Source organism: Gopherus evgoodei, chromosome 11, assembly GCF_007399415.2.
Source record: "Gopherus evgoodei ecotype Sinaloan lineage chromosome 11, rGopEvg1_v1.p, whole genome shotgun sequence".
Classification (NCBI taxonomy): domain Eukaryota; kingdom Metazoa; phylum Chordata; order Testudines; family Testudinidae; genus Gopherus; species Gopherus evgoodei.
The window spans coordinates 80,619,956-80,636,202 of NC_044332.1; the positions used below are offsets into that span (position 1 = coordinate 80,619,956).

Below are 16,247 nucleotides of genomic sequence, written 5' to 3' on the forward strand. Positions count from 1 at the left end.
CGAGGCCTTTCCCCTCCAGGGCCGGGGGACTGGCTTGCTCAGGGATATGGAGCCTTCATCTCTGGGACCGAATCGGGACACGTACTGGTGCTGTTTGCGGGTGACTGGATTTCGAATGGGGATGGGGAGGGAGGGGGCCCGGCTGTAGGCTTGGGGGGTAGTTACAGAGCTGATGCTGGGACACTTGAGGCTGCATTTTGCAGCTGCGGGGGCACAAAGGAGCCTCCCCTCCAGCCAGCCGCTGCCCCAGGACTCCCTGCCCCAGCCGCTGCCCCAGGACTCCCTGCCCCAGCCCATGGGTTGTGCGTGTGGCTGGGAGTTGTATTTATTTCTCACTGACTGAACAGGGCCATCAGACCTGGGATGGACCCTGCCCTCCACCCGGGCTGGAGCGGGGCCCCCAGGAGGCTGCTGGGTCTGCACAGAGCCGGAGGAGGATGGGGCCCTTTGTGGGGCACTTTGCTAAGGGCTTTCCTGCCATTGCTGCCCCAGCCGTCACTGGGCCTGCCTGAAACGCCCACCAGGGAGCCCAGCCCACAGACAGGAGCCGCTGCTGCTCCCTGCCCCCCAGCTCCCCCAGCCGAGGGGCCACAGCAGATCAACTGAGACCAGGGAACTCCTGCCCCCTTGTCCTTGGGGCAGGGTCGTACCTGTGCGCTCAGCCACAACATGGCCGGCCCCCTCCCCGTCCCGCCATGGGCCGCTGCATGTTTCTCTGGTCGCAATGCCCAGGACCCTGCGCCCTGGTTCTTTCCCCCCTTTCAGTCTTTTTGTAAATGTGCCAAATGCTGCCGGGACACAGCCACGCAGTAAAGAGCCTTTTGGAGCCGTGCCTCTGCCTGCTTGTGGGGCTGGGCCTGGGGGGCACAGGGCCATCGCCCCCCCGCTTTTGCACCCAAGCCCGGGCAGGTCCCTGTGAGCCATGGGGCTGCTTTCCCCAGTTGCAAATGACCAGCACAGAGGGGCTGCAGCTGGTGCACCTGGTGGGTCCCACCCCACCCCATGGGGTGCCTCAGAGTCCTGCCCGCAGAAGGGCCAGGATTGGCCCAGGCTGGGTGGGAGAGGGTTCCCCAATGCCCCCACATGCTGGTAGCAGGGGGGCAGCGAGGGGGGGCATGGACTGGGGACACACTGCAGGGGGCCTGGCAGAGTCACCAGCCTCAGGACCAGGGAAAGACCCTGCCGCCATGTGCTCCTCATCCCTCCAGCTCTCACTACTGGGGGGAGAGGGGCAGCGGCCAAGTGAATTGGGGATGTACGGGGGCTGGGCATTGCCAGGAGATTTGGGGACACATGGGGGCTGGGCACTGCCAGGAGAACTGTGGCCAATGGGAGCTGCAGGGGCGGCACCTGTGGACAGGGCAGCACGCAGAGCCTCTTGGCCATGCCTCTGTGTAGGAGCTGGAGAAGGGACATGCCGCTGCTTCTGGGCGCTGCTTGAGGTAAATGCTGCCTGGCGCCTGCACCTCTGAGCTTCCCCCTGTGCTCCAACCCTGATCCCCTTCCTACCCTCCAAACTGCTTTGTCCCAGCCTGGAGCACCCTCAGCCTCACCCCAGAGCCTGTACCCCCAACTGACGCTTGCACCCCTTCCTGCACCCCAACCCCCTGCCACAGTCCAGATCCCCGTCCCGCACCCTGAACTCATTTCCAGCCCCACCACAGAGCCCACACCCCCCCCACAACCCAACCCCCCAATTTTGTGAGTGTTCATGGCCTGCCATACAATTTCCATACCCAGATGTGGCTCTCAAGCCAAAAAGTTTGCCCACTCCTGACCTAGATAAACACACAGGGGAAACTGAGGCACACACACGCTTCAGTGGAAAAATGAACTTTCCTAATTTGTCAGAGGGGCAGGAACACTGCCAGGTGATTTGTGGGTGTACAGGACAAGCTGGAGGGAGGGTCTGTGGGTACTGGGGGCAGGGGACACCTGCCCCTCCCCCACACAAGGGCACCATTTGGCTACAGTTCTTCTCTGTCAAGACCCAACCCCCCGCCCCCCAGCACTGCCCCACCCAAGTGCGCAGAAGCTGCTGGAGCAGCCCCTGCAGGTCGTGTTGAGGCTCAGCATCCCCACCCCTGGGAGACTTGCCAGCCCAGGTCCTTTCTGCCCATCCCCCATGGGACTTTGGGGGGGAGAAGTGGGGCCTTTCCATGGGCCCCAGGCTGTCAGGCCCCCTCAGCTGCTCCCTGCCCCCCCAGTCCCTGTCGCAAGGTGCAGGGTGAGGGCGGAAATGGAGGCCTGCCCTTGTGTTACTGAGGAGCAGGGAAATGTAGAGTCCCACTGCGAGGTCAATTCAGCCGCATTAGGAGTGGGGGTCACCCCAGAGCACCCCCTGCCCAGAGCCCAGCAGGCCTGCTTGCCCCGGGCACTGTCCTGCTCGGGGCGTCGGGGGGGCGCAGGACGTGTTTAGTGGGCAGCCCCTGCTGCAGCCAGCCAGGACCCATCTGATTGGGCTCGTCCAACGTCAGCACCTAATGCCCTGTGGGGAGAAGGGGAGGTCAGGGAGCAACTGACCCTCCAGAGGGGCAGGGTCCAGCCCAGCCCCCATCCAGAGACCCTCTCCAACCATGACTTGGCAGGACCATGGATCCCTGCCGGGTGGGAAGGGACCCCGTGGCAGAGACGGATCCCGGGTGGGGCAAGGGGGCCCTCAGCACAGTGATTGACCCCGACGGACCCCTGGGCAGGGGAGGGGGCCCCACGGCAGAGACGGACCCCAGCTGGGCGGGGCGGGAGCCCCATGGCAGAGATGGACCCCAGCTGGGCGGGGCGGGAGCCCCATGGCAGAGACGGACCCCAGGCGGGGAGGGGGCTCTGTGGCAGAGCAAAGGATCCTTGGCAGGGAGGGGGCCCCACGGCAGAGACGGACCCCAGGTAGGGCGAGAGCCTCGCAGCAGAGCAAAGGATCTAGACCGGGTGGGGAGGGGTCCCCGCGGCAGAGCGACGGACCACACGTGGGGAGGGGGCCTTGCAGCAGAGCAAAGGATCTAGACCGGGTGGGGAGGGGTCCCCGCGGCAGAGCGACGGACCACAGGCAGGGAGAGGAGGGAGTCCCGTGGCAGAGTGAAGGATCTAGACCAGGTGTGGGGGGCCCACAGCAGAGCAACGGACCCCGAGCTTGGCAGAGGCCACGTGACAGCAACAGATCCTGGCCAGGGGCCTGAGTCGGGTGACGGGTTGCCAGGCTGCCAGGCACACCCCCGGTGAAGCCTCGGTGCTGGGCCCACGGATGCGGCTGGGAGACACGTACCTCGCCCAGTGAGCTGGGCCTTGGCGCAGGCACCGCTGCCGGAGACCTTCAGCACCCTGCTCGTGCTGGGTGAGGTCCGGCGCAGTGCCAGCCTGTGCACCCGACCCATGTGCTCCACCCGCATGTGTGCCAGCCCACAGCACCTCCCCGTTCGGGGGACAGACACCTCACACTCAAGCCAGGCCTCAGCGGGGGCCACCACCGCCACATTCTGCAGCCCCACAGCCCCTGGAGCTCCTCGGCTGCATGCGCCCAGCCTGGCCCATGCAGTGCCCAGTGGCACCCAGCCCCACAAACGGTGCCAGCCCCCTCCCCACTGGGGGCAGTCCCCAGCCAGGCCCTGCGCCTCACCCTCCACCAGCAGGCGGGCGGTGGAGCGGTCATCAAAGGCGTCGCAGGTGTAGGAGGCCTCGTCCTCTGGCCCCACGCGGTGGATGATGAGGGTGCGATAGCAGTCGAGGTTGCAGATCTCATACTTGTCGCTGGCGAAGATCTCGGTGTCGCCGCGGAACCAGCGCACACGGCCGCGTGCCTGCGACACGGTGCACTCCAGCGTGGCCTTGTGCTGCGCCAGCGCCGTCTTGTCACGCAGCGGCTTTATGATCCGGATAGGGAGTGCTGCCAAGGGGAGCGCCTGTGAGCCCACAGGGATGGGAGGGGACAAGCGAGGGGCTGGGGCCTGGGGGGGTCACTCCCACCTCCCTCCCCCGAAACCCAGTGCTAGACCTCCCAGCCCACAGCAAACCCCCAGCTCAGCGCTCGCCCAGCCCTCAGCTGGCACCTGGCATTCACTCGCCCCCAGCCGCTTCCTCGCAAACCTGCCAAGCCAGCCCCCTCCGCTGCCCACCTAGTCACCCCCAAGGGCTTTGTGGGGACACATTACCCTCCACCTGCAGGCTGGCTTCGGAGGCAGCTGCCTTGGCAACGAACCGGATGCATCCCGTGTCCTCCGGGCGCACGTTGCAGATGAGCAGGAAGTGCCTGGGGCCTGTGGAGGAAGGCGCTGGCATGAAGCCGTGCACCACGGCTCAGCCATTGCAGGGGACTATGGGTGAGCGGCCCCCTGCCCTGGGCTGGGTCAGGCAGACTGGGGGGGGGGTAAGCAGAGAGCTCTCCTTGGCACTGGTGCCCCTCCGAGAGAGCCAAAGAATGTGGGGCCACTACAGCGTTAATGAAGGTGTGAGTGACACACGGAGAGGAGACGCTCAGCCAGACTCTGGCACCCCCCCAGGCTGAGAGATGCCTGGGGCAAGCAGTGTGTGTGTGTGTGCGTGCGTGCGTGCGTGCGCATCTGCACATCAATCACAATGTGGGGGTGTGCATGAACTAGGCACCAGCGTGTGAATTCGTGCATGTGCAAGAGAGTCAGTGTGTGCACCAGTGAACTGCGACACTGCCCATTCACCCAGCCTGGTGAGCGCCCCCAGAGTGTCTGGTGGGCTGAGCAAAGTGAGACCTTAGGCTTGTCTCCAAGCCGCCGTTCCTGCGACAGGAGTGGGGGTGACGCTGAGGCGCCCGAGCTCTGTAACTCGTGGACACGCACAGCCTGGGTGTGGGTTGGGTTAATCCAGCGTGGCACCCTGCGTGCGGAGCTGGTGCGTCCCCATGGAAAGCTGGTGTGCCAGAGCTGTCCTGGCGTGGTTCCCATGGACACGGCCTTTTGCTGTAAGGACCCACTGCCTAACGGCTGAGTGCAGCCACCCCATCAGTTCCAGCCTGGGCGTGGATGGGCAGAACCCCCCTGAGCTGGGTGACAAACACCACTGGGTAATGGCCACACAGAGGCCTGGCACCTGGCGAGCAGTGTCACAGCTTCAGCCACCTCTAACTGTGTGTAGATCCACGAACCGGCCGGGGGCAGCCGCCGACATCTTCCAGCACAGCACACTCCCAGCTCGGCTCAGCCCCGCTTTCCCCTGGAGTCTGAACCCTTTCCACCCAGAGTGACGGCTCATATGGTCCGTCTACACCGCCAGGGAGGTGCCAGCGTGGCATGGGATGGCAGAGCTCTGCCAGCATTAGTCTGGCTAGCACGAGTAACAGCAATAGTGTAGACACAATGGCACAGGCTAGCAACCCTCGCCAGGGCCGGCTCTACTGTTTTTGCTGCCCCAAGCAGCGCGCCGAATTGCTGCCGCAAACATAGAAGCTTCTGCCGAATTGCTGCCACCCTGGAAACGTGTGGGCCCCCCTAACAGCACAGGGACTGCCCCCGCCATCCGCAGCGGCAATTCAGAGCGCTGCTTGGGGGCAAAAACACATGGACTGCTGCCCCTTGCGGATTGCCGAACCAAGCACCTGCTTGGGATGCTAGTGCCTGGAGCCATCCCTGACCCTCGCACAAGTCCCCCGGGGACCCTGTGTACACGTTCGAGTGGCTAGCCCATGCCACCACATCTGCACTGCTGCTGGTACCCAGGCCAGCGAGACTGAAGCTGGCACAGGCACACTACCCGGCTATAATCCCACCAGCTCTTCCAGTTACTAACCCCGACAGACAGGGAGGAAATAAAGGGGGAAAAGCCAGGCACACAGAGCCCCTGGTGGGGGAGAAATGGGTGGGTCACAAAGAGCCCCTAGCGGGGGAGGAGGGGAGAAATGAGGGACACACAGAGCCCCAGAAGGAGGAGAGAAGGGGGGCCTGCCGTGGGGAGGAGGGGAATGGGACACACACAGTCCCAGGAGGAGGAGAGCAGGAGGAGGAGAGACGGGGGCCTGCCGTGGGGAGGAGGGGAACGGGGACACACAGAGCCCCAGGAGGAGGAGAGCAGGAGGAGGAGAGAAGTGGAATCTGCCGTGGGGAGGAGAGGAATGGGGACACACAGAGCCCCAGAAAGGAGGAGAGAAGGGGGGCCTGCCATGGGGAGGAGCGGAACGGGGACACACAGAGCCCCAGGAGGAGGAGAGCAGGAGGAGGAGAGAAGGGGGCCTGCCGTGGGGAGGAGGGGAACAGGGACACACAGAGCCCCAGGAGGAGGAGAGCAGGAGGAGGAGAGAAGGGGGGCCTGCCATGGGGAGGAGGGGAACGGGGACACACAGAGCCCCAGAAAGGAGGAGAGAAGGGGGGCCTGCCATGGGGAGGAGCGGAACGGGGACACACAGAGCCCCAGGAGGAGGAGAGACGGGGGCCTGCCGTGGGGAGGAGGGAAATGGGACACACAGAGTCCCAGGAGGAGGAGAGACGGGGGCCTGCCGTGGGGAGGAGGAGAATGGGGACACACAGAGCCCCAAAAGGAGGGAGAGGCTAGGCTGTGTTGCTGGAGTCACGGAGGTTGCGGGATGGGTTGGGGCACAGGGAGCTGGGGAGGGGGTTGGAGGAACGCAGGAGCCCCAGGGAGTGCCATGAGCGTGGCCTGCCCAGGCTGGGTGATCCCCTAGTTGTTCTACACCCAGACCACGGGGCTCTGAGCCCGCAGGTCCAGCAGCCTCCTGCAGTGAGTGTGGGTGTGAGTGACGCAGGCAGCGGGACAGGGAGCAGCAGGAACACCATGGCCCCGGAAGCGGCTTGGCTGGGGGCAGGGGATGGGGTGGGGCACTCACCCTCTTGCCGAATTTTCACAGTGCTGGTGACTTTGATTTTCTCGCCATCCCTGAACCACTCGCCCTTCACGTCCTCGTGCGAGACCTGGCAGGTGAAGATGGCGTTCTCGTTCTCACGGACACACACGTCCGCCAGCTCCTGCACGATCTGCACCTGGCGCTCTGCAAGGGGGAGAGGAACAAACCCCTGGGGTCTCCATCCCACACAGCTCTGCAGTCCCTCTGTGGTGTGACTAAGGGAAGCCCCATCCCCCAGCTCTCAGCCCCCTCCCACTCTCACCCCCGGAGCCCCTCAGCTCTCAGCGCCCCCCACTCTCACCCCCTGGGAGCCCCCTCGACTTTCAGCCCCCCCCGCTCTCACCCCCGGAACCCCTCAGCTCTCAGCCCCCTCCTGCTCTCACCCCCGGGAGCCCCCTCAGCTCTCAGCCCCCCCCGCTCTCACCCCCGGGAGCCCCCTCGACTTTCAGCCCCCCCAGCTCTCACCCCCGGAACCCCTCAGCTCTCAGCCCCCTCCTGCTCTCACCCCCGGGAGCCCCCTCAGCTCTCAGCCCCCCCCGCTCTCACCCCCGGGAGCCCCCTCGGCTCTCAGCCCCCCCCGCTCTCACCCCTGGGAGCCCCCTCGGCTCTCAGCCCCCCCCCGCTCTCACCCCCGGGAGCCCCCTCGGCTCTCAGCCCCCCCCGCTCTCACCCCCGGAACCCCTCGGCTCTCAGCCCCCCCCCGCTCTCACCCCCAGGAGCCCCCTCGGCTCTCAGCCCCCCCCGCTCTCACCCCCGGGAGCCCCCTCGGCTCTCAGCCCCCCCCGCTCTCACCCCTGGAGCCCCTCAGCCGGCCCGTCGTACCGTAGACCCGCAGCGTGGCGGAGGCCCGGCAGTCGCCTGCGTCGCACGTGTACTCCCCTGCATCGTCCAGGCTGCAGTGGCTGAGCTGCAGCAGGCGCCGGCGGCCCACTGAGTAGATGCGGCACTTGGGCCCCGCTCGGAGCGCCAGCCCGTCCTGCCAGGGAACGGAGAGGGACGCAGTCACTGGGCTGCCCGGGGCTGGGGCTCCCGGCAGGCAGCCTGGGAGGGACGGGGCAGGACGAGGGGCTCGGGGCTGACACTGCGTGCCGGGTGGGGAGCTCATGGCTGGGGCACCCCCCTGCAGCTCGTCCCCCTCATGGGTCACCCTCCCGCTGAGCTTGAAGCCAGTCCTGGCCCAGGGCAGAACGCCTGCCTGCAGCCCAGAGGGGCCTCAGGCCGGGAGGGGCCAGGCCCCGGGGCCCAGAAGGTTTCACAGAGCCGCCCTCACCTTGTACCACTTCACCTCCGCAATAGGGCGGGACAGTTCGCACTCGAAGCTGGCAGCCCCTGTCTCAGGGACACCCACGTCCCGGGGGGCCTTCACCATGGCAACTGGCGGCTCTGAAAGGAGAGGAGACACAGGCCTGAGAGTTAACCAGATGCAAGAAACTCCATTCAGGAGTGGGACTGGAGGGGCACAGGACACTGCTGTGGAGAAGCTCACAGCAGGAAGGTCATGGCTGGGCCCTGCTGTGGAGAAGCTCACAGCAGCGAGGTCACGGCTGGGCCCTGCCGTGGAGAAGCTCACAGTGCTGGCTTCCCCAGTGGGGCACTGCTGTGGAGAAGCTCACAGCAGCGAGGTCACGGCTGGGCCCTGCCGTGGAGAAGCTCACAGTGCTGGCTTCCCCAGTGGGGCACTGCTGTGGAGAAGCTCACAGCAGCGAGGTCACGGCTGGGCCCTGCCGTGGAGAAGCTCACAGTGCTGGCTTCCCCAGTGGGGCACTGCTGTGGAGAAGCTCACAGCAGGGAGGTCATGGCTGGGCCCTGCCATGGAGAGGTTCACAGCGCTGGCTCCCCCATGGGGCACTGCTGTGGAGAAGCTCACAGTGCTGGCTTCCCCAGTGGGGCACTGCTGTGGAGAAGCTCACAGCAGGAAGGTCATGGCTGGGCCCTGCCATGGAGAGGTTCACAGCGCTGGCTCCCCCATGGGGCACTGCTGTGGAGAAGCTCACAGTGCTGGCTCCCCCATGGGGCACTGCTGTGGAGAAGCTCACAGCAGGGAGGTCACGGCTGGGCCCTGCTTCGCGGCCTGTGATCTGCTCCTGGGGCAGGGGATGCAGAGCCCAGCGCTCAGGCTGCAGCAGCAGGGTCTGCGATGTCGGGCTGAGGCTCTGCAGAGCGTCAGGACGGGGTGAGCAGGTGGCACCAGAGTGTTCCCGTGGCAGGCCCCACACGTTGTGACACATGACCCAACCCACAGCTAAGCCCCCACCTCTGACTGTCAGGCGGGCGCTGGAACGCAGAGTGTCAGCGGTGAAGGTGACGGTGCCCGAATCCTCCAGCATCAGCCCCAGCAGCGTCAGGCTGTGCACGCAGCCCGTGGTGCTGACTCGGCAGGTCCGGCTGGGTTTCACCCGGATGCCATCCCGCGTCCACACTCCGGGCACGTCGGCATGGGACAGCTCCAGCTGAAACGTGGCTGTCTCCTTCTCAAAGGTCTCCACGTCCGACAGTGGCTTCCGCACAGACACCTTTCGGGCTGCAGTGGAGAGAGAACAGTGCCAGCGGGTGGGGATGGGTCTGTACCTGGACCCGTGCCAGGGGGCAGGGATGGCTCTGCTCCCGGACCGGCACCAGGGGGCAGGGATGGGTCTGTACCCAGACCCGTGCCAGGGGGCAGAGATGGATCTGCTCCCGGACCGGCACCAGGGGGCATAGATGGGTCTGTACCCGGACCCATGCCAGGGGGCAGGGATGGGTCTGCTCCCGGACCGGCACCAGGGGGCAGGAATGGGTCTGTACCCGGACCGGCGCCAGGGGGCAGGGATGCGTCTGTACCCAGACCCGTGCCAGGGGGCGGAGATGCGTCTGCTCCAAAACAGGCGCCAGGAGGGCAGGGATGGGTCTGCTCCCGGACAGGCGCCAGGGGACAGGAATGGGTCTGTACCCGGACCCGTGCCAGGGGACGGAGATGGGTCTGCTCCCGGACAGGCACCAGGGGACAGGAATGGGTCTGTACCCGGACCCGTGCCAGGGGACGGAGATGGGTCTGCTCCCGGACAGGCACCAGGGGGCAGGGATGGGTCTGTACCCGGACCGGCACCAGGGGGCAGAGATGGGTCTGTACCCGGACCTGTGCCAGGGGGCAGGGATGGGTCTGAACCGGGACTGGCACCGGGGACAGGGATGGGTCTGTACCTGAACTGGTGCCAGGGGGCGGAGATGGGTCTGCTCCTGGACAGGCGCCAGTGGGGCAGGGGTGGGTCTGAACCCGGATCCGAGCCGGGGGCAGGGATGGATCTGCTCCCAGACCAGCGCCAGGGGGCAGGGATGGGTCTGTACCCGGACCCGTGCCAGGGGGCAGGGATGAGTCTGCTGCAAGACCAGTGCCAGGGGGCAGGGATGGGTCTGTACCCGGACCCGTGCCAGGGGGCAGGGATGCGTCTGTACCCGAATCAGCGCCAGGGGGCGGAGATGGGTCTGCTCCAGGACAGGCGCCAGGGGGGCAGGGATGGGTCTGCTCCCGGACAGGCGCCAGTGGGGCAGGGGTGGGTCTGAACCCGGATCCGAGCCAGGGGGCAGGGATGGATCTGCTCCCAGACCAGCGCCAGGGGGCAGGGATGGGTCTGTACCTGGACCCGTGCCAGGGATGAGTCTGCTCCCAGACCAGTGCCAGGGGGCAGGGATGGGTCTGTACCCGGACCCGTGCCAGGGGGCAGGGATGCATCTGTACCCGAATCGGCACCAGGGGGCGGAGATGGGTCTGCTCCAGGACAGGCGCCAGGGGGGCAGGGATGGGTATGCTCCCGGACCGGCGCCAGGGGGCAGGGATGGGTATGCTCCCGGACCGGCGCCAGGGGGCAGGGATGGGTATGCTCCCGGACCGGCGCCAGGGGGCAGGGATGGGTTTGTACCCGGACCGGTACCAGGGGGCAGGGATGGGTCTGTACCCAGACAGGCGCCAGGGGCGGGGATGGGTCTGTACCTGGACTGAATTGGGGGCAGGGATGGGGCTGCACCAAGGGGATGGGCCAGCCACAGGACCCCCCACAGCCCCTCCCAGGGATGACTCCCAGCCAGCTGCAGCTGCCAGAGAACTTCCCTGAGATTCAGCCTCAGTTGCTTGGCTCCCACTTTAATCCCCTGCCCACCTTAGGCCACCCCACAGCCTCCCCCCACACACCCCTCCCCTCTCCAGGTAACCCCCCGTACACCATTACCTCCCCTCCGCACCCCCCACCCTCCCCTTCCTGCAGCCTCTCCTGGCCAGGCCCTGCTGGACCAAGGGCAGGGACACCTACGCTCCACGCTCAGCTTGGCCTGCGTCCGGTCGTGGAGGCTCTCGCAGCGGTAGGTGCCACGGTCCGAGGGGCTGAGGCTGTGAATGGTCAGGCTCCGTTTGCGCCCGGCCTCCTGCAGCTGGTACTTGCTGCCCGGCTGGATGAGCACCCCCTGCTTCAGCCACTGCACCTCGCCCGCCTCGCGGCTCAGCTCCACCTCCAGCACCACGTCCTGCAGCTCCTCGGCCACCACGTCCTGCAGCTTCCGCACAAACAGCACCTGGGCCTCTGCAAAGCACCGCAGGGCAGAGCTTCCACCGAGCCCGACGGGGAGCCCTGGGAGCCCCCGCCGCCCAGATCCTCTGGGGAACCAACCCCTGTGAGAGACCCACTGAGGAACCACCCCCTGGGGAACCAACCCCCCCACCGCTGCCCAGACCCTCTGAGAGACCACCTGGGGAACCACCCCCTGGGGAACCACCCCCCAGGAACTACACATACACACCAGCCCAGACCCTGAGAGAGACCCAATGGGGAACCACCCCCTGGGGAACCAACCCCCCCCCAAGCCCAGCCCCTGTGAGAGACCCACTGGGGAACCACCCCATGGGAACTACACTCCCCTAATACCACCCAGACCCTCTGAGAGACCCAATGGGGAACCACCCCGTGGGAACTACACCCCCGGAACTACCCCCACCTCTGCCGCCGAGACCCTGTGAGAGATCCCCTAGGGAACCACCCCATGGGAACTACACTCCCCTAATACCACCCAGACCCCGTGAGAGACCCAATGGGGAACCACCCCGTGGGAACTACGCCCCCGGAACTACCCCCACCTCTGCCGCCGAGACCCTGTGAGAGATCCCCTAGGGAACCACCCCGTGGGAACTACACTACCCCCCACCGCCGCCCAGCCCCTGTGAGAGACCCTCTGGGGACCTAAGCCCCAGGAACTACACACACCCCCAGCCCAGAACCTGTCAGAGACCCCCTGGGGAACTCCCCCAACGATCCCAGAACTTCTGAAAGACCCTCTGGGGAGCTACCCCCTGAGGAACTGCTACCAACCCCCACCCCAGAACCCAGGAGAGATCCCCAGAAACTACTTCCTGCCATCCCAGAACCCCCCGGGGAACTACCCCATCACCCCAAACCTGTGAGACATCCACCAGAGATCTCCCACAAACTACCCCAGCCATCCCAGAACCCCCCAGGTGATCTCCCAGGAACTACCCACCCCCGACATTCCCGCCACCCCCAGGAAACCTCTTGGAACCCACCCCATGCCATCCTAGACCCCTCCCATGAGAGACCCCCCCCAACAAAATACTTACCTCTGGGAGAGCCCCCACACAGGAGGTGACCCTCCATGAGACTCCATCCCCAACGAGACAGACCCGAAAACCACGGCCTCAGAAATCAGCGGAGAGAAGAAAAATCTTCCCCGACACCCCCAGGGGAGACCCCCCCCGCATCCACACTACCAGCTAGGGCCGGGCTGTGGCCAGCCCCAGGCCCCTCCCTGGCACACTCAGATGGGCTGTGCTGTCCCAGGCTCCTCCCTCACACGCTGAGCCAAGTGACCCTGCCCCAGACCCCTCCCTTGCACAATCAGACAGGCCACCCCGCCCCAGGCTCCTCCCTTGCACGCTCAGACAGGCCACCCTGCCCCAGGCCCCTCCCTTGCACGCTCAGACAGGCCACCCCGCCCCAGGCTCCTGCCTTGCATGTTCGGCCAGGCCAGTCCCCTCACCTTGCACGCTCAGCCGGGCTGTGCTCACCAGGCCCTCAGCGCGGGCTGTGACGGTGCCTGCGTCTCCCAGCTGGCACTGCCGGATGGTCAGGGCATGGCACAGCCCGTTCCTGCTCACCACCAGCCGCTCGCAGGAGGCGACAGCCTGGCCGTTCAGCTGCCATATCAGGGCCACGTCATCCGGGGACACCAGGCACTTGAATGTGGCGTCATCCCCCTCCAGCACCGTCAAGTTGTGCAGCTCCGAGATGATCTCAACCACCCTGGGCACTGGGGCCAGAGTGGGTGAGAGGGAGGCTCCTACTGGGCCTCCGTGCCCATCTCCCCCCGCATCCCACTGCCCGCCCCCACACCCTGCTCACTCACCATCCCTGCTCACACCCCTCCCCTACCCACTCCCCTCCCCTGCACCCTACTCGCCCCCCTCCCCCTGCTCACCCCCCTCCCCTGCACCCTGCTCGCCCCCTCCCCCCGTTCACACCCCTCTTCTGCACCCTGCTCACCCCCTCCCCCTGCTCACGCCCCTCCCCTGAACCCTGCTCGCCCCTTCCCACACACGCTGCTCACTCACCTCTCCCTGCTCACACCCCTCCCCTGCACCCTGCTCGCCCCTTCCCACACACGCTGCTCACCCCCTCCCCCTGCTCACCCCCCTCCCCTGCACCCTGCTCGCCCCTCCCCCCGTTCACACCCCTCTTCTGCACCCTGCTCACCCCCTCCCCCTGCTCACACCCCTCCCCTGAACCCTGCTCGCCCCTTCCCACACACGCTGCTCACTCACCTCTCCCTGCTCACACCCCTCCCCCAGCTCACACCTCGCCGCCACACGCTGCTTGCCCCCCTCCCCTGCACCCTGCTCAGAGCAGCTGGGTGAAGAGCACCCCCGGGCAAGATGCTGGTGCTGGGGGGAGCTCATCCCCCTTCCCCCCACCCCCCCGGCGCATGGCACCGCCCTGGGATTGGTACGAGAGCCACAGCCACAAAATCCCCCCTACCCCGGCCGATGTGACTGGGCTGCCAGTGCACCCCCCTCCTGAGGGGCAGAGCCCCCCATGGGGACCTGCCTGCATCATGCCAACTTGGGGATTGCAGCGCACTTTGTTGGGGGTCAGGCCACTGGGTCTTGGGAGAGGGGTTGGGTCACAGAGGCTGGGACTGTGGGGGAGTGGGAAGGTCCCTGGAGCTGGGCTGGTCTAGAGGGGTCAGGGCCCCAGGGCTGAGGGCTGAGCCCCAAGGGCTGGATTGGGTCTCAGGGGATCAGGTCCCTGGTGCTGGGCTGGGCTGAGGGGTCAGGGCCCTGAAGCTGAGGGCCCGCCCGCAGGGGCAGTCGATCAGGGCCCCAGGGCTGAGAGTTGGGTTGGGGAGGTCAGGGCCCCGGGGCTGAAGGCTGGGCTCTAGGGGTAGGGATTGGTCTTGGGGGATCAGGTCCCTGGTGCTGGGCTGGGCTGGGCTGGGCTGGGGGGTCAGGGCCCTGGAGCTGAGGGCCGGGTCCCAGGGGCAGTCAATCAGGGCCCCAGGACTGAGAGTTGGGCTGGGGAGGTCAGGGCCCCGAGGCTGAGGGGTGGGCTCTAGGGGTTGGCTGGGTCTTGGGGGATCAGGTCCCTAGTGCTGGGCTGGGCTGGGGGGTCAGGGCCCTGGAGCTGAGGGCTGGGCCCCAGGGGCAGTCAATCAGGGCCCCAAGGCTGAGAGTTGGATTGGGGAGGTCAGGGCCCCGAGGCTGAGGGGTGGGCTCTAGGGGTAGGGCCAGGTCTTGGGGGATCAGGTCCCTAGTGCTGGGCTAGGCTGGGGGGTCAGGGCCCTGGAGCTGAGGGCCGGGCCCCAGGGGCAGTCAATCAGGGCCCCAGGGCTGAGAGTTGAGCTGAGGGGTCAGGGCCCCGAGGCTGAGGGGTGGGCTCTAGGGGTAGGGCCAGGTCTTGGGGGATCAGGTCCCTGGTGCTGGGCTGGGCTGGGGGGTCAGGGCCCTGGAGCTGAGGGCCGGGCCCCAGGGGCAGTCGATCAGAGCCCCAGGGCTGAGAGTTGGGCTGGGGAGTCAGGGCCCCGGGGCTGAAGGCTGGGCCCCAGGGGTATCAAGTCCCTGGAGCAGAGCCCCGTGGCCCCATGACTCACCCTGCACAGTCACCATGGCCAGCGTCCGGTCATCCTTGGACTCACAGGAGTACTCGCCGGCATCCTCAGGCCCCACATTGCTCAGCGCCAGGGACCGCTCCCGCCCCTCTGCCTTGATCTCCCACCTGCCGCTGGGCTCCAACTCCTGCCCATCCTTCAGCCACAGCACCTGCCCCTTGGCTTTGCACAGCTCGCACCACAGCAGCACCGTCTCACCCATGTGCGCCTGCACGTCCGACAAGCCTCGCACAAATTTCACCAGCAGCTCTGGGAACACGAACAGAGGCCGGTCGGTATCTGTGCCCTTGATGGGGGTCCCACCCTGCCTCCAGCACCACTGGATCCCCACGGCCATGGGGCGGCCCTGTCCTGCCCTCGCTGCTGCCAGATCACCTGCTGCAGACAGTCAGCGTCTGCCCTGGTCTGCCCTGGGGCTGCAGGGCTGGGACTCCCCTGGTGCTGCCCCCTCACCTTTCACGCTCACTTCAAACTGCATCTGGTCATGGTGGGAGAGGCAGGTGTAGAGGCCGGCGTCGTCCTTGCCCACGTTGCTCAGCACCAGGCTGTGCACCCGGCCCTCTCGCCGCAGCTCACAGCGCTGCCCTGCTGCCAGGGGCTGCTGGGGCCCCCTCCAGCTCACTCCAGCCTGTTCCTTGGAGACAATGGCTGAGAGCACGGCACTGCCCCCCTCCAGCACCAGCACCTTCTCTGGCTTCTCCTGCTTGTTCACAAACACCACTGGAGCCTCTGGGGAGAGAACCATGAGCAGGTGAGCTGGGCGCAGGCAGGACTCGGGTAGGAGCCGGGCAGGGAGCTGGGTGCTGGCAAGAGCCAGACGAGGAGCTGGGCAGTGGCAGGAGCTGGGCAGAGAACTGGGCAGGGAGCAGGGCACTGGCAGGAGCTGGGCAGGGAACTGGGCAGGGGGCTAGGCACTGCCAGGGAGCCAGGCAGGGGGCTGGGTGCTGGCAGGAGCCGGGCAGGGAGCCAGAAAGGGAGCTGAGCAGGGAGCAGGGCGCTGGTAGGAGCTGGGCAGGGGACTGGGCAGGGGGCTTGGCACTGGCAGGGAGTCAGGCAGGGGGTTGGGTGCTGGCAGGAGCCGGGCAGGGAGTTGGGCAGGGGGCTCAGCATTGGCAGGAAGATGGGCAGGGAGTCGGGTGCTGGCAGGAGCCGGGCAGGGAGCTGGGCAGGGGGTTGGGTATTGGCAGAAGCCGGGCAGGGAGCTGGGCAGGGGGTTAGGTGCTGGCAGGAGCCGGGCAGGGAGTTGGGCAGGGGGCTTGTCACTGGCAGGGAGCTAGGCAGGGGGTTG

General features: G+C 66.7%; 1 protein-coding gene across 8 annotated transcripts in view; it reads right to left on the reverse strand.

Annotated features, from left to right (window-relative positions):
* Positions 1–1,817: 1,817 nt before the first annotated feature.
* OBSL1 (obscurin like cytoskeletal adaptor 1) overlaps positions 1,818–16,247 on the reverse strand; it is a 69,252-nt gene continuing 54,822 nt past the window's right edge. For all 8 annotated transcript variants that reach the window (XM_030579710.1, XM_030579709.1, XM_030579711.1 and 5 more), the window contains 11 exons: positions 15,413–15,688; positions 14,942–15,208; positions 12,836–13,105; positions 11,101–11,367; positions 9,072–9,338; positions 8,088–8,200; positions 7,640–7,793; positions 6,800–6,961; positions 4,143–4,247; positions 3,611–3,877; positions 1,818–2,488 (listed from right to left, as the gene is read on the reverse strand). In XM_030579710.1, coding sequence (XP_030435570.1) covers positions 2,481–2,488; positions 3,611–3,877; positions 4,143–4,247; positions 6,800–6,961; positions 7,640–7,793; positions 8,088–8,200; positions 9,072–9,338; positions 11,101–11,367; positions 12,836–13,105; positions 14,942–15,208; positions 15,413–15,688 — 2,156 coding nt within the window. In that variant the 3' untranslated portion in view covers positions 1,818–2,480. The remainder of the gene's footprint in view (positions 2,489–3,610; positions 3,878–4,142; positions 4,248–6,799; positions 6,962–7,639; positions 7,794–8,087; positions 8,201–9,071; positions 9,339–11,100; positions 11,368–12,835; positions 13,106–14,941; positions 15,209–15,412; positions 15,689–16,247) is intronic.